Source organism: Dipodomys spectabilis, unplaced genomic scaffold (genome assembly GCF_019054845.1).
Source record: "Dipodomys spectabilis isolate Male_0828 unplaced genomic scaffold, ASM1905484v1 ptg000234l, whole genome shotgun sequence".
NCBI classification, from domain to species: Eukaryota; Metazoa; Chordata; class Mammalia; order Rodentia; family Heteromyidae; genus Dipodomys; species Dipodomys spectabilis.
Window position 1 is genome coordinate 12,260,508 of NW_024870911.1, and position 22,950 is coordinate 12,283,457.

The 22,950-nt window shown below is 40.8% G+C and overlaps 1 protein-coding gene across 2 annotated transcripts in view; it reads right to left on the reverse strand.

Annotated features, from left to right (window-relative positions):
- Xpot (exportin for tRNA) overlaps positions 1–19,286 on the reverse strand; it is a 46,238-nt gene extending 26,952 nt beyond the window's left edge. Inside the window, exons 1-9 of one of the 2 annotated variants that reach the window (XM_042698894.1) lie at positions 19,165–19,286; positions 15,957–16,090; positions 10,575–10,657; positions 8,863–8,919; positions 7,630–7,699; positions 6,847–7,065; positions 3,952–4,136; positions 3,677–3,845; positions 1,584–1,820 (exon numbers count right to left, since the gene is read on the reverse strand). In XM_042698894.1, the coding sequence (XP_042554828.1) occupies positions 1,584–1,820; positions 3,677–3,845; positions 3,952–4,136; positions 6,847–7,065; positions 7,630–7,699; positions 8,863–8,919; positions 10,575–10,657; positions 15,957–16,016 (1,080 nt within the window). In that variant the 5' untranslated portion in view covers positions 16,017–16,090; positions 19,165–19,286. The remainder of the gene's footprint in view (positions 1–1,583; positions 1,821–3,676; positions 3,846–3,951; positions 4,137–6,846; positions 7,066–7,629; positions 7,700–8,862; positions 8,920–10,574; positions 10,658–15,956; positions 16,091–19,164) is intronic. The other variant, XM_042698895.1, reaches the window with a different exon arrangement.
- Between the last annotated feature and the right edge of the window lie 3,664 nt (positions 19,287–22,950).

Here is a 22,950-nt window from a genome sequence, read left to right on the forward strand (position 1 = left end):
TGGAGAGCAGTATGGTAGCACCTTTCTATATTTAAAATATACCTAACCTAAGATCTACTAATTCTATTTCTAGTAAATAACTTGTCAAAAGGCATTTTAAAAGATACTACGGGGGCTGGGAAGATGGCTCAGTGGTAGAACGCTTGCCTTGCATGCCTGAGGCCCTGGGTTTGATTCCTCAGCACCACATAAGCAAAAAGAAAAAAGCCGGAAGTGGTGCTATGGCTCAAGTGGTAGAGCGCTAGCCTTGAGCTGAAGAGCTGAGGGACAGCGCCCAGGCCCAGAGTTCAGGCCCCACGACTGGACACCAAAAAAAAAAAAAAAAGATACTACGAAGTATTCAACATAGGAACATATTAATGCGAGTAAAGGATGGACTTTTTGCCGGGCGCTGGTGGCTCACGCCTGTAATCCTAGCTACTCAGGAGGCTGAGATCTGAGGATCGCGGTTCAAAGCCAGCCCGGGCAGGAAAGACCTTGAGACTCCTATCTCCAATAAACCACCAGAAAACCGGAAGTGGCGCTGTAGCTCAAGTGGTAGAGCGCTCGCCTTGAGCTGAAGAGCTGAGGGACAGCGCCCAGGCCCAGAGTTCAAGACTCACGACCGACAAAAAAAAAAAAAAAAAAGGATGGACTTTTTTTTTTTTTTTGGTCAGTCATGGGGCTTGAACTCTGGGTCTGGGCGCGGTCCCTTAGTTCTTTAGCTCAAGGCTAGTGCCCTACCACTTAAGCCATGGCGCCACGTCCGGTTCTCTGGTGGTTTATTGGAGATCAGAGTCTCATGGACTTTCCTACCCAACCTGGCTTTGAACCACAATCCTTAGATCTCAGCCTTCTGTGAGGAGCTAGGTTTACAGGCATGAACCTCCAGCACCTGGCTGAACTCATCTTTTTTTTAAACAAAACTTAGAGATCCATTAGAACACAATGCGATAACCAAATTATAACCAAATTGTATATATTGCCTAAAATCTCTTAAAGTATGCATTTCAGGCAAGTGTTTTATTTATAGAAATAGTTTTATGTGGCTGGGAAGGTGGCTCAGTGGTAGAGTGCTTGCCTCCCATGCATGAGGCCCTGGGTTCCATTCCTGAGCACCACATAAGCAGAAAAAAAACAGAAATGGCGCTGTGGCTCAAGTGGTAGAGCGCTAGCCTTGAGCTGAAGAGCTGAAGGACAGCGCCCAGGCCCAAAGTTCAGACCCCCACGACAGGACCCAAAAAAAAAAGAAAGAAAAAGAAATGATATATAAAGTTAAAACAACAATATGAAACTAACTTTCCACTATATTTTCAAGTAAATACAGATTTAACTGGAAAGATAACTTGACTATAACTCAAAAACTTATTAGTCCAGTGAACTGCAGAAGTCACTTTTGTCTTCTGGGTAAGAAGTTTTGGGGATTTTTTTTGGGAAAAAAAATAAACAACATACAAACAGAAGGAAGTATATTAATAATAGTGAATATCTTTGGTTCTATTACAACTATGATGTTTACTGATTTTCAATTTTCTTGTATTTTCCAATTCTCCATGGCTCCTTTCTATTATCCAATGGACTAAAAGACTAAAAAATGGACTTACCTGTTTCAAAATATGAAGATAATCATAACAAAATCCAATAATGTTAGAGGAAATGTCATCATCCTCATGAATTAATAGCTGTAACATGAGTGCCACTTTTGTTTCAATTGCTTGTAGTGCCTCTTGAGCATTTTTTATATCTCCATTCTTAATTAGTTTAGTCCAGCTAACTATCAATGACTGTCCCATTCCATTTACCAGCTTAGAAAATCTAGCCAGGAAGTCTACATCTTCTTCCTATGAACAATCAAGAAGGACCTCAATTTAGAACAATTTATTCCAAGCACAAGAGGGAAATTAACTTTAGAATGAATTTAATACCAGCTGCAGGATTCAAGCTAAAACTGACATTAGACATTTTGTGAAATTCCCCATTGCAACTGAGGAAACCACAATCTACTGTTATCATCTACCATCTACTTTTAAGGATACAGTCCAGCAGACATTACCATATATATAAAAGCTTAAAAAAAAAAAGTTGTTTTATAACCCTCTCTTCCCTAAGCTCTTGAATTTAAGTTAATGATACTTCAACAATCTTTTCTGATATGATTTTATTTAGGTCTCAACTATCCTGGGGACATAAAACCTCTTTCATAATAACCTGCCTTGAGTCATAAGCATGAAAGACAGAACTCAACTTTAAGATATTGTTTCCATTTATTATTTTTAAGCTGTCTCCTACAGAAAGGGTCTAACTTCACTAGTACAGATTTTTTTCTTTTAATCCAGGGATGATACAATACAATTAGCAGAAAGGTAAGAAAATGTTATAATTTATGAAGGAAAACATTAAAGCTTTATATCAAGAATACAAATATGTCTTAGAAATTATATTTGCCATCAAGCGCAGGTGGCTCACACCTGTAATCCTAGCTACTCAGGAGCATGAGATCTGAGGATCACAGTTCAAAGCCAGCATGGGCAGGAAAGTCCATGAGACTCTTATCTCCAATAAACCACCAGAAAACCAAAAGTGGCGCTGTGGCTCTAGAGGTAGAGCCACTCGAGCCTTGAGCTGAAGAGCTGAGGGCCAGCGCCCAGGCTCAGAGTTCAAGCTCCACAACTGACAAAAAAAAAAAATTATTTATTAAGATATAAAATTTAAAATACCTTCATGGACTAGGGATGTCCCTTAGTGGTATAGTATTTGTTTAATGTGTATGAGGACTTGGGTTTCATTCTTAGCACCCTTCAAAAACCAGTAACAGCCAGGCCAGTGGCTCATGCCTATAATCCTAGCTACTCAGGAGGCTGAGATCTGAGGATCATGGTTCAAAGCCAGCCAGGGCGGGAAAGTCCATGAGACTCTTATCTCCAATAAACCACTAGAAAACCAAAAGTGGCGTTGTGGCTCTAGAGGTAGAGCCACTCGAGCCTTGAGCTGAAGAACTAAGGGCCAGCATCCAGGCCCAGAGTTCAAGCCTCATAACTGACAAAAAAGAAAAAAAGAAAAAAACCCTACAGCAACAAAAAAAAGCCTTCAATTTATCTACCAACTCACTATACTAGAACCATCCCTTACAGCTAACTTTACAGTTCAATGGGTTAAAATTTATTCAAACTGGGAAGGTGGCTCAGTGGTACAGTGCTTACCTTGCATGCATGAGGCCCTAGGTTCGATTCCTCAGCACCACAAAAACAGAAAAAAACAGAAGTGGCACTGTGGCTCAAGTGGTAGAGCACTAGCCTTGAGCTGAAGAGCTGAGGGACAGCACCCAGACCCAGAGTTCAGGCCCCACGAACAAAAGAACAACAAAAAAAATTCATTCACACTAACTCTGTGTAAAATGTACTTTGTAAATGGTATGTATAGTCCCCTGTAACTCAATGTATAACAATCTCCTAGACCAGAAGTATTAACAAATAAAGTTTTTAAGTAATGCACAAAAGCACACACTGCCCAGACCTTCAGGTTTAAGAACTGGTATAATGTAATATATAAAGTATATGCTACAAAGAATATTGCAGGTCTCTGGATGCAGTAGTTTATAATTTCAAGTGTAGTTTCTAATATTAGAAACAAGAAAAAGCAATTACTTCATTTTGTCCTCATTTGTTCTAATAATTTTCAGAGCTATATATTTATTCACCTGGTCAATGCTGAAAAACCCAGCAGTCTGCAATACTTGACACAAGGATTCTACTAGTTTCATTTTATCAACAGGGTCCATTCCTTTATTTACAATTTCAAATAAACAGTCACAAGCTTCTTCCCGTAGAACTTCTATTGACATGTGACCTAGCAGCATATTTATAAACCTGACAATGAGAAAATAAAACTATTTTAACATTTCCAAACTCAAGAGTTTTATATACTGCATTTTATAGACTTAGGTACAAATTGAAAATTCACAAGCATATTTACCTATCATTGGCTATAAGGGATAAGTCTATCCAAGAGACATAAGCCCCAACTACTTCAAGGCACTGACATGTCACTTCTGAATTAGTATACTGATAATTTTGTAAAATTTGGTACCATGATTCCACCAGATTTGGAATGCACTGTTCCCTCATGGTATCTTTTATTAGAGTATTCCTACGAGCCTCCTAAAAAATAAAACACAAAATACAAAGTAGTTTATAAAATAATGTTTGACATCAGAATATAGTTGCATACAGTAATTTCCTCTCCATTGAACTTCCAGATTTGTTAACACATTCTCTGCCATCGTTTCCTATTTATCAGCTCCAGAATCATATCCTGCGATTCTTTGTATATCCTGTTTATTCTTCTGTGCCAGACTTAATGTCTTATTAAGTACAAACTATAAATAAGCACTGCTTAGAAAGCTTATGCATCTGATTTTGTTTCTCAATATTAAGTATGATTCTTACCTGAAAAACGGCAGTTCAATGCACAATGCCTTTTACAGTTATATTTGTTACAATAATCTTGTTATTATGCATATTTGAAACTATACTCTAGTTCTATTTTAAGAATAAGGCTGAGCTGAGTGTGTAGCTCAACAGTAAAGAGATTGCCTGGCATATATGAGGCCCTGGATTAAATTCCCTGAACCAAAATAAAAAGGGGAGAAGGCAGGCAGAGAAGAGAGGGTGTGTATAAAAGTTATATAAGTTAATGAAGAAATAGAAAAAGGGTGATTTAGATATGACTATATATTATCAGTATCAACAATTCATAAGCAATGTTTTTTCCTTGCTCAGCGACTATATGCAAGCATTAAATGCAGATTATATTTCTCAATGAATATGAGAAAAATCAACCTTTTTTAAACTGGTAAGTTGCTTAGTTAAAAAAAACAACTAAGGGTGCAGGCACCAGTGATTCATGCCTATAATCCTACCTACACAGGAAACTAAGACCGAAGGATTACAGTCCAAGATAGCCCAGTCAGAAAAGTTCATGAAACTGGGGCTGGGAAGGTGGCTCAGTGGTAGAGCGCTTGCCTTGCAAGCATGAGGCCCTGGGTTCGATTCCTCAGCACCACATAAGCAAAAAAAAAAAGAAAAAAGCCGGAAGTTGGCGCTATGGCTCAAGTGGTAGAACGCTAGCCTTGAGCTGAAGAGCTGAGGGACAGCACCCAGACCCAGAGTTCAGGTCCACGACCGGACCCCTCCCCCCCTCCAAAAAAAAAGTTCATGAAACTGATCTCCAAAATAACCAGCCAAAAGCTGGGCTGGAGTTATGGTACAAGTGGTAGAGCATCAGCTAATCTAGCAAGAAGGCTAAACAAGAGTAAGACCGAGTTCAAATCTTAGTACTGGCAAAAAGCAACAACAAAAATAACAACACTGGGGGGGCTGGGAAGGTGGCTCAGTGGTAGAGCGCTTGCCTTGTATGCATGAGGCCCTGGGTTCGATTCCTCAGCACCACATAAGCAAAATGAAAAAAAAAGCAGGAAGTGGCACTGTGGCTCAAGTGGTAGAACGCTACCCTTGAGCTGAAGAGCTGAGGCACAGCACCCAGGCCCAGAGTTCAGGACCCACGGCCAGATCCTCCCACACCAAAAAAAGTAAATAAATAAAAATTAAAAAACATAACAACACTGGGGGCTGGGAAGCTGGCTCAGTGGTAGAGCTCTTGCCTTGCATGCATGAGGTCCTGGGTTTAATTCCTCAGCACCATATAAGCAAAAAAGAAAAAAGCCAGAAGTGGCGCTATGGCTCAAGTGGTAGAGCGCTAGCCTTGAGCTGAAGAGCTTAAGGGACAGCGCCTGGGCCCAGAGTTCAGGCCCCATGACCGGACCCCCCCAAAAAATAAAAAAAATAAATAACAACACTCTAGGGCTGGAAAGGTGGCTTGGTGTAGAGTGCTTGTTTGCCTTGCATGAATGAAGCGCTGAGTTTGATTCCTCAGCACCACAAAGGCAGAAAAAGCCAGAAGTGGCGCTGTAGCTCAAGTGGTAGAGTGCTAGCCTTGAGGTGAAGGACAGGGCCAAAGCCCAGAGTTCAGGCCCCACAACCGACCAAAAAACAACAACAAAAAAAAAAACTCTAGTAACTCTTGATTCCCGCCCACCCCATTCCCCCTCCCCGGTGGTATTCGGTTTGATCTCAGGGCCTCATGTTTCCTAAGTCATTTTTTTTTCTTTCTTTAAAACCACTGATCTCAGACTCAGGCTCTGATTTTTGCTTATTGTTTTAGATAGGGTCTTGCTTCCTGCCTAGGTATGTTCCTGTGTAGTCTACCAATGGTAGACTTCCAGTATTTTGTATGACATTTAAGTGCCACTGCATCTAGCTCTTCAATGAGAAGGGGTTGTATGATTTTTTTCTGCCCAGGATTGCCTCAATCTGCAGTCTCAACAATCTCAGCCTCCCAAATAGCTAGGATTAGAAATATGAGCCATTGGTGCCCAGCTAGAAAATTCAATGCAGTAACTCTTAATTTCAACCTATATTGGAAAGGAAAATCAAACCCATAATGCTGGACAAATGTGTAATTATTACTAAAATTTTGTTTACAGGAAAATAAAAGGCTGTTGGAGGATGGTATGTGACGGGGGAAGGGATCAACAGAGAGGGTAAGGATTTAATATGGCTTTAGTGCTTTATACAAATATATGAAAACAGAACAAAGCAAGGTTAGAAGGGGTGAGTTTGATCAGGATACAATGCATGTATGTGTGAATGTCATAATAAAATCACCCCTTTGAATAACTAATATGTGCTAATGAAAACTTATAAAAAAATATTACTGAAAAGAAAAAAACCATTTCCTTTTTCCATTATGGGTTCCTTCCCTTCTGCAAAATCTTCATTAATAATGAGAAATTAATGTGAAGTCACTTGCCTCTGATGTATGAACCACGTCACGATCCACCAACTCTGAATCAATAGCCATGAGGATTCGGAGGTACAGATCTACTCCCCTTGGATTTAGGTCCACTACTGAGAGAATGTCAAAAAAAAACTTGGGCCATTTAGTGAGATATTCTGTAACAAAAAGCAAGGCGAAGACTTGGGCTGCTTTATTTCGTATAAAGGTCTTCTCTGGTTGGTGATTCAGCATCTGACAAACAAAACACTGCTATTAAATTAAATTGAAAAGGTTAAACAGCATATTGTTTCCATTTATCACTAGTATGTAAAACTTCACTGAACTTCAACATTGTCCAGATTAACAAAGCAACAAAACTTTATCAAATTTTATCCAAGTACTTAAGTGACTAGCCAGAGAACAAACACAATTTTCAGTGACTACCTCTCGTTCTTCTTTGTGTAGCCCTAAGCACTGAACCTACAACCTTATGTACACTAACAAATGTTCTACCACTGGGCTATTTCCCTAACTCTTGTTCTTTTTGAGACAGAATCTCACTATGTAGCCCAGGATGGCCTCAAACTCATGATCTTCCATGCCTAGCTCATTCTTAGACTTCACATACAGAGTTTTAAAAAAGATACAATTTCTTCCAAGAAGAAAAAATCATTTTTCTTCTGTCTACTTGCTTTTTAAGGAAAATAAAAAACTAGTTACACAAATGCTTTAAATGTTAGATTAGCTCCATTAATTAAAAGAAGAACATGCAGTAAAGAACTCTATTGGCCCTTTAAATAAAATGAAGTCTTTTACCTGAGCTTGGAGCCAAGAGAGGAGTGTCTCTCTAATCAGCTGTTGCTGAGCAGTAGTTAGTTCTGAATATCTGTTCATAACAGAGAAAAAGCATAGTGGCTATTATTTGGAGTCTGGTTTTGAAAATAAGTCCCATCAATTTGAGGGGAAATAATTATCTTAAGTTTCCTAAAATAAATTAGTAATGCCTATCAATCGGGCTTTAAAGAATATGCAAGGAGGGGCTGGGAAGGTGGCTTGGTGGTAGAGCGCTTGCCTTGCATGCTCGAGGCCCTGGGTTCGATTCCTCAACACCACATAAGCAAAAAGAAAAAAGCCGGAAGTGGCGCTATGGCTCAAGTGGTAGAGTGCTGGCCTTGAGCTGAAGAGCTGAGGGACAGCGCCCAGGCCCAGAGTTCAGGCCCCACAACCGGACCCAAAAAAAAAAAGAATAAATCCAGTGGCTTATGCCTATAATTCTAGCAACTCAGGAGGCTGAAATCTGAGAACTGAGGTTCAAAGCCAGTCCAGGCAGGAAGTCCATAAAACTCTTACCTTCAATAAACCACCAGAAAACTGTAAGTGGTGCTGTGGCTCAAGTGGTAGAGTACTTGCCTTGAGCTGAAGAGCTAAGGGACAGTGTCCAGGCCCAGAGTTCAAGCCCCATGACCAACCAAAATAAATAAATAAAGTAAAATAAAATTGGACTACTGTTGCTACTCATTCAGGCTTTTTCAGACAAGTTGGAAATATGTGTACTTTTATATATAACCAACAAAATATCCCACTTGGAATAAATCAAAACACACTTATAACTTAGATATATATATATATATAAAACACACATATAAAACACATATATGTAATTATATATATGTATATCACACATACACACACACATTTTTTTTCTGGTCCTGGTGCTTGTATCAGGTCCTGGGCACTGTCCCTGAACCACTTTGTGCTTAAGGCTAGTGCTCTACCACTTGAGCCACAGCACTACTTCTAGCTTTTTCTGAGTCGTTTATTGGAGATAACAATCACACACTTTCCTATCCAGGCTGGCTTTGAACTATCATCCTCAGATCTCAGCCTTCTGAGTAGCCGGGATTACAGGCATGAGCCACTGGTGCCTGGCTTAGATGTAACTTACATATTGTCAATTTACCACCTATATATTATGATTCCCTCAAAGTAAAAACCAAGTAAAAACGGCCTCTCCTCAAATCTGAGTCAAAACAGTGCAAAAAGCCTTACTTGTATTTAACTTGATGTTCTAATACTTGAAAGCAGAAGAATTTTATGTGATCATCACTGGAAAAAAAAACAACAAGAAAATTAGACACTCAGAATACAAAGTCAGAAAATAAAACATTAACGAATAATGAGGAGCTGCTCAAACTTAGATTTCTTAACTTATCTATTTACCAATCTCTCTTTATTTTTGTTAGTTGTGAAGCTGAACTCAGGGCCTGGGCACTATCCAGATTTTTACTCAAGGCTGGTGCTCTACTGTTTTGAGTCACAGCTCCAATTCCATTTCCTGGTGGTTAACTGGAGATGAGTCTCATGGACTTTCCTGCTCAGGCTGGCTTCAAATTGTGATCCTCAGACCACAGTAGTTAGGATTACAGTGTATGCCATCAGCTTTACCAAGCACATTTTATAAAAAAAAAACTCAAATCCATTTGTTTAAAAGCGACAAGAACAGGTTTGTGTAATAATTTAATATTTCTATTAATCTGACAAGCAAAATAATAAATTTTTTTTAGCATGCTCCTTAAATGTAGTGTTCTGCAAATGGAAGATACTCCTTCTAAATTCAAGAAGATATCTGGAACAATTTCTACATTATATGGTAGAAAGATCAGGTCTAAAATAACAAATGAAAAACAGCAAGAGACTGGCTAAGTCAAATCAAAAATGATCATCCAAATCATTCTTAGAATTTGTCTAGTCAGTTATATTGTAGCCAAATACAAATTAACAGTGTCAGATGGACAGACTATTGCTCCTACCTAAAAGCGTATACAAGATATCAAACTACAAATGTCCTGCTCTTATAAGATGGGAACCAAAGTTAACATCCACCTATTAGTATTATCCCCACCATTGGTCCTCAAATCTGAACTTCTGCATGCCCTGGAGTTCCTGCCAGGTAGCTGGCCACTTCTCTCTCTCCGCCCAGACCTCCCCTGTGCAAGCATTTTACCTCAAGTCCCCCTAGGATTTGGATGGGGACAGAGGCCATGTGCTCCCTCTCCTGGGGAGATATGGCCCCTCTAATAAACCTTACAATAATGTTTCTCCTGTGCCTGCCAGCCTCTGCATGGTCCCCTGGGATGGACCTGAAGGATCTTTTCACTACCAATTATCCACTCTTAATCATTTCTCAAGTGTGATGCAGAGCTGTAGTGGAGCCAGCTACAAACTCTGATAAAGTCCCCTACAGTCCAACATTGTGCTCATTCTTAACAGTGTAGGCCAGGCTTAGTCATAGTACTTTTTTTTCTTCGTAATGGAAACTAGTTCATATAAGGATAAAGATTTTATCTTAATTTAGACCACACAAATTGACCAAACAATTAGCAAAATTCACACACAAGACAGAATTTAATCATTTAAAAACTTTTAAAGATAGGTATGACCTTTTCCAAAAACCAATTATCATTCCAATCAAGAGATGATAGAGAAGTTTCTATTGTAGTCTATTCTAACTGGAATTTGCTGTCAGGTACACAATATATGGAGAGTGAAGGATAATTCTGCCAAAAAGTCAATTCTAGAAAGTCTCAATTATTAGCTCATTTTCTTACTGCTCTACTAAATCATTAAATTTAAATTTTTCCAAAAGGAAAATCACAAAGAGTTTTGGTTTAACTTTCCTCATATAGGTAAAATTAACAGTCCTGCTATGTTCACAGAAATTTCAATTATTTTTGATGTCACATGAATTTTTCTTTATTTACCTATATGTCCTCTGAGCTAAGGCTTCTGCACACACCTGCCAGGCATCTGGGGAAATCTTTAACTGCTCAAAATAGGCCAGGGCCTGTAGGTTGATAAAGAAACAGACATTTGTAAGTCAATTTCAATGGCCAACTAGTACTCAACAAAACACTTATGAGATAACAAATCAAGAATAATTTAGTGAATAGAAAAAAAAAAGCTGACGTATCCAATGCAGGTTTCTGAACATATTTACTGTGTGGCTTAATCTTAAGAAAAAACGTTTAAATAGAAGACAAATTCCATTAGTCACATAATCAAACGCTTTTGATTTTTTTCCTTACAGCAGTGAGGACATGGTTCAAGATGCATTGTATTCAAAAACTGCTTTGTTAAATGGCAACTCCTTTGTACAACTACTTAAAAAAAAAAAATGAAAAAGAAAGCCCTGAAAACGTCACTGGATCATTAAAAGGACTCAAAGGAAAAAGATAAATGACATAATACTAAGGTATATGTGATTATAATAAGGTATAAGACGGAATTTTTAAAATTTAACAACAAATCTTCTAGAGGTGATTGTGAAAAATATATGTGCTGGGCGCTGGTGTCTCACACCTATAATCCTAGCTACTCAGGATGCTGAGATATGAGGATCTCGGTTCAAAGCCAGCCTGGGCAGGAAAGGCTGTGAGACTCCAATAAACCACCAAAAAACTGGAAGTGGCACTGTGGCTCAAGTGGCAGAGCACTTGCCTTGAGCTGAAGCGCTCAGGAACAGAGTTCAAGCCCCACAACCGACAAACAACAACAACAAAAACTTATGTTTGTGTAATGTACTGTTACACTGAGGAGTATTTCAATTCTTCTCTTGTATTATGTAATTCCCTAGCAAAAGAGATTGGAGTGGATTATAACTGCAAGACAAAAACTTTGAGAACAAATTAAGTAACTGAAAAATAAAAAGGTTAGGAATGGTTCTCCCTCCCTGTTTATAAATCAGAACTAAAAAAAACGCTATGCTAGCTAGGCATTAGTGGTTCATGCCAGTAATCCTAGCTTCTTAGGAGGCTGAGATCCAAGAATCAAGGTCCAAAGCCAATCACCAGCAGGAAAGTCATTGAGACTCTTAACTACCAAAAAAGCCAGAAAGTGGAGCTGTGGATTTTAAGTGGCAGAAAAGCTCAGGGACAGTGCCTACACCCTGTGTTCAACACTGTACTGGCACAAAGAGCCAGTAAACTCTCAAATGGATGCAGCATCAAATATATATGGCCTCTACAAGATGAAAGGGAAAGCAGGAGTTACTCATGCTAGTCCTTTTCAGTAGCACATACCACTAAATGAAGAATTCACATATGACAATGGACAAATAGTAAAGTAACCACAATCTGTAAAGAACATCTTACACAGTCATGAAGATTTTTAGAAAACTATTACATGACTTAAGCAATTGTGTATTGATACAAACTTCAGGTAGAAGGAACATTAAACATAGAAATCCAAATTCAATTAGCATTTATTGTTATTATAATGGTGATTATAGCATTTAATTGTTGTATGTAACCATTAATGATTAAATCAATTTAGCAGCCCTGATTAGCAATTTAAAAAATGAAATAGAACAGAAAAACACAGCGCACTGCACTGATATGGGTTAGTAGCAAAGGAGGCCTATAGGGCTTGCAGGTGACAGCTGATAAACTAAAACCTGCCTGACAACGAAATGGGGGTAGGGGACTACAAAAGAATGAAGAAATAAGCCGGGTGCAGGTGGCTCACACCTGTAATCCTAGCTCCTCAGGAGGCTGAGATCTAAGGATCACAGTTCAAAGCCAGCCCTGCCAGGAAAGGCCATAAAACTCTTATCTCCAATTAACCACCAGAAAACTGGAAGTAGTGCTGTGGCTCAAGTGGCAGAGCACTAACCTTGAGCTGAAGAGCTTAGGGACAGCACCCAGGCCCAGAGTTCAAGCCCCACGACCAACAAAAAAAAAAAAAAGAAAAAGAAGAAGAAATAAGAAAATGAGGAAATAAGGGACTCTAAATCACAACCTTACAGGAATCAGGAGACCCCAGGAGACCCACTGATCATTTTCAAGGACTCCAGTTCTCCCTGTTCAAGCCAAGGCCAAGAGAACTGAGATAGGCTAAACTGCTGTTTTCATGATGGTACTTTTTTAGCTATGTTCTTGACTTGTTTGACTTCTTCTCTTGTACACTGACCCAGGTTGTTTACCTGTCCTATACTTCTAGTAACCTATTTGGTGCTTAGTCCAGGAAGTTAAGGATTAATTATGTCTTTTTTTGACTTGGGACTTGTCAAATGATTCGTTATCTAGCAAGAATAGTATTTTATGAAATTTGTTTTAGTTATAGGTGTTTATGTTTATGGGAGGTACATAAAAATAGAGTCAAGACCCAAAGATTAGTTTTTTCCTCTGGGTTAAAAATATATACATTTAGGTAACAGTTCTCCAAATTATTTTAATATATAAATGAGTGAATTTTCATATGTGGTTCAAAGCTGTTTCACTGATAGAGGACTAGTAAATAAAGCTGATTAAATGAAAATCACCAAAAACTATCCTGACCTATAAACATGGTATAACAAGAAATTTATTTAGGCTTTGCTCCATCCCTCTCCTACTCAGCTCAAACTTTAAACCTATAGAATTTCCAGAATGATAGGACTGTCTTTTGTTATTTATTTTTTTTAATGTCAATGTATTATTTTTTTTAATTAAGTTTTTTATTGTAAAAATACTGTACAGAGGGGTTACAGTTACAGGAGCAAGGTAATGAGTACATTTCTTATCCAGCATGGTTGCCTGTCTTTTGTTATTTATGATGAGCCTTGCATCACACCAGAATTCACACAAGTGATTTAGTAAGGAGCTACCAGATAGCCTATTAATTGGGTTGGGTACTAGAAAAACTAAGTGATTTACAGTCTGAAAACATTAGCCCCAAATGTTAAGCCAAAGCTGAGGGGTTTTTTTTGTTTTGTTTTGTTTTTTAAGGAAATAAAAAGCTCTACTTTTAAACCAAAAATTTTGTATTTTGATCCTATATTACTAGCATTAAAAAGATTCTGTAGCAATGTTGGAGATGATCATTGGTCTTTGTTGCCCATATTTTTTTGTTGCATCTATATAACAGTTCAGCTACATTTACTAAAACCAAGGGACAAATGAGCAACTGATATTGTGAGACAGCCAGGATCTTCCACCTATCTAGTAAGTTCCCACTATTCCTAAACTGTAATATTTTGTGCTCTCAGAATTCACTTTTTCTCAAGATTCTTTTTTACCTTCATTGATTCGGTTAGCTTCACAGGCTGGTTTAAAAGCATGTAAATTAAGCCTGGATATTTAAGAGGATACAAATTAAACCTGGACTCTTAAAATACTCCTGAGGCAGAACCTATTTTTTCCAACAAAAATACCAACTTCTGTATTAAAATCACTACTAAGGGGCTGGGAAGGTGGCTCAGTGGTAGAGTGCTTGCCTTGCATGCCTGAGGCCCTGGGTTGGATTCCTCAGCACCACATAAGCAGAAAAAGCCGGAAGTGGCGCTGTGGCTCAAGTGGTAGAGGGCTAACCTTGAGCTGAAGAGCTGAGGGACAGCGCCCAGGCCCAGAGTTCAGGCCTACAACCGGCAAAAAATAAATAAATAAAATCACTATTAATATATTGCTATTACTTTTCTGATACTTTTTTTTTTTTTGGGGGGGGGGGGTCCGGCTATGGGGCCTGAACTCTGGGCCTGGGCACTGTCCCTCAGCTTTTCAGCTCAAAGCTAGCATTCTACCACTTGAGCCACAGCGCCACTTCCGGCTTTTTTCTTTTTGCTTATGTGGTGCTGAGGAATGGAATCCAGGGCCTCATGCATGCAAGGCCAAGCACTCTACCACTGAGCCACCTTCCCACCCCTTCTGATACTTTATTTTATTTTAGTTTAAATAAAGAGCTGGGCACCATTGGCTCTGTAATTCCAGCTAATTGGGAGGTTGAGCGCTGAGAATTGCTGTTCAAAGCCATACTGATCAGGGAAAGTCTGTGAGACTCTTATCTCCAAATAACTACAAAAAAAAAAAGAAACAAAAAACCCTAGAAAAAAAAAAAAAAAACCCTAGAAATGGCACTGTGGCTAGAGCAAGAAATAGCCATGAGCACAGAAGCTCAGGGTCAGTGCCCAGACCTTGAGTTCAAGCCCCAGGACTGGCACCAAAAACAAACTACACAGCTCAGTATGGGTGGTTCATGCCTAGCTACTCTAGAGGCTGAGTTCTGCAAATTGCAGTTTAAAGCCAGCCTAGGAGAGCATGTTGTTTCTGCTAGACTACACTCAAAATAACTAGTGAAAAATATTACTTGAAGAGTGACTCAAGTACCACCAAAAAAACCCTAATAAACATATAAAAATACTATATATTTCAAAGAGTACTTTAAAAAATAGGAAAGGCCATCTAATAACTTGAAGTAGACAACAGCTTTTAAATACAATATACATACCAAAGTAATGCTTCAACTAGTTTGAAGACAGGTAGTTTAAACACTTATGAAAAAGAAATTCTGTTTATACATAGACAAGAACTATTAATGCTTTTTGATATCCTAACTAGTATGATTATTGTCTTGCAATGGGCCAGTCACTTAAGTTCAATTCCAGTTATTTCCTGTCTCTGAAGGGCTAGTTACTTATTTAACAGCAAAGTCAGGTACTAAGTCACTTTTTGCTTTCAAGGAAGAAAAAAACAGCTACAAATTTGGTGAGATTATTAACTTCATTTAGCTCATTTTAAAAATTCTCCCAAGAGAATTTTTAGACTACTTGTGTGTTTAAAAGTTTATTAGCTTTGTTTCTTAGATGATTTTTTTTTATCAATTTATAGTCATGATTATAGTTGTAAGCTATATTGTTTACATTTATCCTAATACCTGTTAATAGATTCCTTATCATGTATTCATTTTATGTAATTTAAGAGATAGCATGTCATAAATGCTTTATCTCTACGTCTACCTGGATATTGAATATTACCAACACAAGGATTAAACCATTTGTATAAACCAAGCCAAGAAACAGAAGAATAAAATATGTATGTGTATAACTGTAGAAAGTCTCTTAAACAATCCTGTGTTACAAGTTGTAAATAATTAGAAACAATGAGGTGTTGGATAAAACCTGCCTCAAATCATGTGATTTAAATACTATGGCTCAGTTAAGCAAGCCCAAAATAAATCAAAACACTTGTTTTAGTATTCAGAATAAACTTACTTCAAATTTGTTTGCCTCTATTCATTTATCCAAACCAGAACTATTTTGTTATACATTTTTTATTCAGAGCCTTTAATACATATTTAACATGCTTTTAGAATGATTAAACAGACTAACTTACCCTTTGTCTAAAGTTTGAATCAGCATTTGGATTTAGCCCTAAAAGAGCTTGTTCATCCATCCCTGCTGTTATTCTTGAAGTTTTCTGATTATAGCAGACTTGCCCTCTGATCCCACAGAAGAATCCACAAACATCTGCACATAAAAAGGAGGAAAATACAAGAAACAAAATAAATGCTTATCCAAAATGTAAGGGAATGAAAATATACATATGCTTAAGTGTATAAAAGAAAAACCTCCTGAAATTCACTCAAACTACAAATAATGGAGTCTAAGTTTCACAAAAAGACTCTCTGAAGGTGTGGCTCAAGTGGTAGAACCCCAGTTGTTAACAACAAAATCAGGCTCCAACTTCAATCCCCAGTATCAGGTGTGTGTTCATGTGCACACGCACATACACATATACGCATGCATACATGCATACATGCATACATACACACATACACACACACAGGTGTGAGGCTTGAATGCAAGGCCTGGCATGCTTCACTTCGTTTTTCTGTAAAAGGCACTGTACCACTTAAGCCACAGCTCCATTTCCAGTCTTTTGCTGGTCAGTTGAAGACAAGAGTCTTCCTTCCTAGGCTGGCTTCAAACAAGAGGTCCTCACATCTCAGACTCCTGAATAGCTACGATTATAGGTGTGAGCCATCAGTGTCTGGCTTCTAATGTATAATCTTAAAAAACATTATCAGCCCTGAAAGGCATCTTAGTTGTTGACAGAATGTATGTTTATATTTCAGTTAACATGGAACTACAAAATGATGTGAAAACTGCATTAAGGTAGGGATACTAGGCCTGTTTCCATTATTTTGCTTTTTGAGTTATGCTAACTAAAAAGAACCAAAGAGGCCAAGAAACTCATGGGGGAGCGTGAGAGGGGGTTGTACAGTTTTAGGAAAGGCCAGGCCACAATCAGATCACACCCAGGTTACAGGACCTGGACATTCTTCCTTCCTTCTTGGGCCTGCTGGAAACAAATGGTAAACCAGGGTAAGGGCCGAGAGTCTTGAAAGCTCAGCCCCTTCTCTTACCAGTCATTGCATACCTGCAAACTACAGCAAAGGAAACAGACATACCCTCACTGTCCTGGTGCCCACACTGCTTTTGAGTAACTGCTGACCATTCTGACCCACACGACACCCCAACGCAGCACGGCTGGCAATACTGCATCACGGGCAGTTCTCCAGAGGCATTCTGCCTTGCATCTTTGCACACACTGGCTCTTTTTAGTCCCTGGGTTAACCCTTGCTAGTCCTTCCACATTCAACTTAGAGGTTATCTTTTTAAAGAATACTTCTTCCCTTATTATCCAGTCCTCCCAAAACTGGATTAGATACCTCTCTAAGTCACTGCAAGCTAATTTTTTCTTATTAATTTTAAAGAGCAAAGATTGTCCTCATTATGTTCCTAAGAGATAGAACACAAGTTTCGGATTTTTAAAGAGCCAGGTTTATATTCACATCTTGCCATTTAAGAAAAAAACTGAGGCCATATGAATTTAACAAACCCTTAGAGCACTCCCTGTGACACAGGATAAAGACCATATACCATAAAAAGGGTCTCAATGATACAAAGTGTGCAGGGCAAGTCTGGCACATAATAGACCCTCAGTTGATTACTTAGAGGTAAGCACAAAGGAGATGGAAACTTAGATCGTCCTTAAACTAGAAAATTAATATTTGGAACAGATGATAAAATAATGTGTTCTCTCCCTTGACCATGAGTGGCAAGAAAATCTGGTTACAACCCATGGAAAAATGGAAGCAAAAAACAATTTCAGAATTTCTGTGAATTCAAAGTAAAAAGTCTTTTTTTTTTTGGGGGGGGGGGGGTCCAGTTGTGGGCCTGAACTCTGGGCCTGGGCGCTGTCCCTCAGCTCTTCAGCTCAAGGCTAGTGCTCTACCACTTGAGCCACAGCGCCACTTCCGGCTTTTTTCTTATGTGGTGCTGAGGAATCGAACCCAGGGCCTCATGCATGCAAGGCAAGCGCTCTACCACTGAGCCACCTTCCCAGCCCTCAAAGTAAGAAGTCATAAATACAGTCTTCCTTAAGTTTTTATTCCTTAAGTTTTAGAATCGGTCACTTTGCTCTGATCCTATCAAGAGAAAAAGGGGTCCTATGGAAAAACAGGGCTAATCATCATCTTAAGGAAACAAACTTGTTACAGTTATCATTAGAGAAGGAATCCTCCAGAAAAGGCATCAGGTAACCAATATAGTAGGGGAAAAGTACCCAAGTGTGAGCAAAAAGCGAAGTTACAACAAGAGTAAAAAAAAAAAAAAAGTAACAACATTGCCAGTAAAAGATTGGGCATGAACACATAGTATTCTAACAGGATATTTGGTATTTCCGTGTGGGATTAAACATTTGTTACAATATGGTACACGATTATGCGTCTTGCCAGAGTGGAAAGGTGAGGGCAACAACGTACTTAAATATTAAGCCCTGACTTTTCCCAGGATAGCCATTAAGTCAACAATCAAACGATTTGGAAAATTCCTCCACCCCCACGAAGGGCTTCCCTCCCCAGGCTTTGAACATCACGCTGACAAGTCGCTGTAATAAAACGTAACTTCCCCAGTAACAACTAATTAACGCTTTGCAAAAGTACTCGTTTTTCTGGTTACGGGGGAAGCATCGGGCTTCTCCGTGCTCGTGAAGGATGATGATGGAGGGGGAACAGAAGAAATGGAGGTACTTACTGCAATTTACAACACTTTCCCTTCTTTTTGTCCCGGGGTGGGACGTGAATCAAGTTTGAGGTCTCCGCAGTTGAAACCAGTGTTACTCACCACAACGATCATAACAAGGGCTGGGGGTCGGGGAGGGGGGGGGGAGCAAAAGTGCTGCAGACTCTCCAGGGTTGGCCTCCCCGCAACCACAAACTTAGTCCCGATCCGTGCCGAAAAGCGAGCCTCGTGGCAACCGAGTGATGAAACACCAGGCAACTGGCGGCCACGCACTCGGGACGCGCTCCGCGACGGCGGCCGCAACCCGTAACCCGCCCCCCCCCCCGCCCCCAACCCCCGGCTGCCCGGCCCGGGGGCGCCCCGCCACGGAGAGACCCCCGTTGGCTTCCCCGGAGTCGGGGCTCCCTCCGGCTGGTCCGGTCCGACCAACTTCCTTGCAGCCCCCCGCGTGAACGGACCCAACCCGCTCCGGGTCCCCGATGCCGCCACCCCCACCCCAGCCCAGCTCCAGTCACCTTCCCTATCACTCCATCGCTGCTCCCCGCCTGCGCTCCCCAGGGCCCGTCAGCAGAGCGGAGCGGGGAGCGCGGCCGTCGTCCCCGTCGCCGTAGTCCTCCGCCACGGCCGGCAACGCTCACGCCGGAGACCGAGCGGGCCAGGGCCGCGCGCCGCTCCGCGTCCCCTGGTGCCTCCTCCTGCGTGGCGCGGCGGAGCGGGCAGGCTCACCCAGCAGGCGGGCGGGGTCGGGGCCCCAGGAAGGGAGAGAGGCGCGAGCGAGAGCCGCCTAATGCCGCCGCCGCCGTCGTCGCCGCCGCTGAGTCAGCGCGAAGCGCGCTCCCCGCGTCGGTGCCGCGCGGGCCAGCTCTGGCAGCCTCATGGAGAGTGCGGACGGCCGCCCCGCGGGCTGGGGGAGGGGGGGAAAGAACCGGCGCCTACAACTCCCAGAATGCCACCGGCAGGCGGCGCTTCCGGGGGCGGGGCTCACACGCGTTCCCGGGGCCTCGCGGAGGGGGGCGCGGTCTCCGGATCTGTGGCAGTGCATGACGGGATGGGGTATCCACCCGCCAATCACTCCCGGGACCCTCCGGGCTGGCTTCCAGTTCCCTCCCTGCGTCTCCACCCTGCTCTTGTCTGTGGGATCGGGTTCGCTCCCGCATTCCAGAAAGATCTTCAGATGGTGTGTGAGGTGGAGGGCTGAGTGCCCGAGCTGGAGATGACGTCGTTCACACCACGTGGGAGTCCCCGCATTCCTTTTCTGTGCTTCCACGTGTTCAGTCCGAGCGCGCGGAGGTCCTGACTGCTGATGGTTTTAAACATTCACCTTCAACATCCTAATATTTTGTTCATGAAGAAGAGGACCCGCTCCTACGTGTTTCATTGGTCCCATTTATTCAGTCTCTGTTTAAAAATGTTTATGTTGCATTTGAGGCAGGGGAGGCTTCAGCTGCCAAGATTTGAATCTTATGCTCAGTTGCTCCTTAGTGTCGCTGACCTGGCAGGCCACAAAGTCTATTTCAGTGTAGCCATGTGTAAAGGGAATAGTATCAACCTCAGGGTCGATGCATTATTAACATATGTGATTGGCATACAACAGGTGCTCAATATTTAGGATTCTTTGTTGATTATTTAGTATTTACTGAACAAATGGTAGAGCACTTGCCTTAAGCTGAAGAGCTCAGAATAGCTCCCAGGCTCAGAGTTCAAGACCCACGACAGACAAAAAAAAAAAAAAATCGTGTATGGTTGTTTTTATGTTTTTGTTTTGTTTTGTTTTGGTGTGAGTCCTAGGGCCTAACCTCTGAGCCAGGGCAATGTCCCTGAGGGCATCTTTTGCTCAAGGCAAGGCTAGCACTCTTATGATTTGAGCCACAGCACAACTTCTAGCTTTTTCTGAGTAATTAGTTGGAGATAAGAGTCTCAAGGACTTTTCTGCCCTAGCTGGCTTGGAACACTTTCATTAGATCTCAGCCTCCTGAGTAGCTAGGATTAGAGGCTTGAGCCACCGGTGCCCTGCTTTCCTGTAACAATATTACAGCTACATTTATTTGGTGATTGCCATGGTCAAGACACATACCCTTGGGCTGGGAAAGTGGCTCAGAGGTAGAGCGCTTGCCTTGCATGCATGAGGCTCTGGGTTCGACTCCTCAGCACCATATAAGCAAAAAGAAAAAAACCGGAAGTGGTGCTGTGGCTCAAGTGGTAGAGCGCTAGCCTTGAGCTGAAGAGCTGAGGGACAGCGCTCAGGCCCAGAGTTCAGGCCCCACGCCGGACCCAAAAAAAAAAAAAAAAGACACATACCCTTATACATACACACACACATATATATACACACATACACATATGTGTATAATGCCTTCAGTCACTTGGTCATCATGTTTTTAATTTCATAGGCTAGAAATCCTGTCCTGCCTGTTTCATTGTATCTAGCATAGTGCCAGTCTATACTAACAACTCTAAGTGAGTCAGCATGTAATTCTCTTTTTGCCAGTCCTGGGGCTTGAACACTGGGCCTAGGCTCTACCATTTGAGCCACAGCACTACTTCTGGCTTTTTCTAAATAGTTTATTGGAGATAAGGATCTCTTGGACTTGCTTTTTTCTGAGTAGTTTATTAGAGATAAGAGTCTCAAAAACTTTCTTGCCTAGGCTGGCTTCAAACTGCGATCCTCAGTCCTTAGACTTCAGGCTCCTTGAGTAGCTAGGATTACAGGGCCACTAGAACCCGGCTTGTGTATTTTCTTGAAATTAGCTCACGTTATTTTTACAAGGGAATTTCATTATGATACTTCCACACATGTTTACTATATTAATTATTAATGCTCAGGAATTATGGAGGTGCAACAGAGTCTGATTGACGCTATATAGTCTACAATGTACTCATCATATTCCACTTCATTGTCTAATGTCTTGTATTCAGTCTACTGTATTGCTTTTAACCTTTATAAATTCATTCTGTAGCAGTTAAATATGCTGAATGTCAACAAAGTGTATCTTCAAGCCTGGTGCTAGTGGTTCATGCCTGTAATCCTAGCTACTCAGGAAGCTGAGATCTGAGGATCCCAGTTCAAAGCCAGCCCAGGCAAGAAAGTCTGTGAGACTCTAATCTCCAATAAACCACCAGAAAACTGAAAGTGGCGCTGTGGCCCAAATGATAGAGCACTAGCCTTCAGCTGAATAGCTGAGGGACAGCACCCAGGCCCACAGTTCAAGCCTCATGACCAAAAAACAAACAAACAAACAAAACCCAAAAACCAACAACAAAAAACTGATGACACTGGTGATCTCTTGTATGAGTTGTTTTTCTGTAGCATCTTGTAACTTCTTGCTTCCTGTCTACTTCTATACTTTTTTAGTTTCCCTTTAAGAAACCATCTCCCTACGTAGACCAAGCAAACCTTGGAAATCCTCCTGCCACTGGAGGGCTGGGATTTTGAGTGTTCACTACCATGCCAGGCCCTAATTCAGTAGCTATAATAGTTTAAATAATTATGATAGATAATATTTGTAAGTTTATTTCAATATGCCATACAGCATGCCTTCATTATCTTTTCCTTCTTTTCACATTGTGAAGCTAGCATCTGTACTGGGCACTGTCTCTGAGCTTCTTTTGCTTAAGACTAGTACTCTATCACTTGAGCCATAGCACCACTTCAAGCTTTTTCTGTTTATGTGGTACTGAGAAATCAAACCCAAGGCTTTATGTATGCTAGGTAAGCACTCTACTACTAAGCCACATTCCCAGCCCCCATTTTATTTTTTTAAATTTACTTTCTGGTAGTACTGGAATTTGAACTCAGGGCCTTTTATTTGCCAGGCAAGCACTAATACTTGAGACATAGCCCCAGCCCCTGACTGCTTTTGTTACTTTTTAGATAGGATCTTGTGTTTGTATATTGGGTTAGTCTTGGAATGGGATCCTCCTATCTACACTTCCTTTAAAAACCTGCGATCACAGCCATATACCAGCTATGGAGATTTTGTCTCAATAACTTTTTTTGCTCTGAATCGCTTTTAACTATCATTTTCCATAGCCCTTCCTTCCAAGTAGTTGGGATTATTAGTGTGAGTCACTTTGCTTGGCCTATAACATGTCTGTGTGTGTGTGTGTGTGTGTGTGTGTGTGTGTGTGTGTGTGTGTGTGTGTGTGTGTGTTTGGGTGTGGGAAGAGTACTGCGGTTTGAACTGAGGGATCTGTGCTTGCTAGTTAAGTATTCTACCACCTGAGCCACACTCCTATTTTATCATTTGAAAACTAAGCCAACTTGATTAGTGAATGAGAAACTAGAATTCTGGACTCTTGAT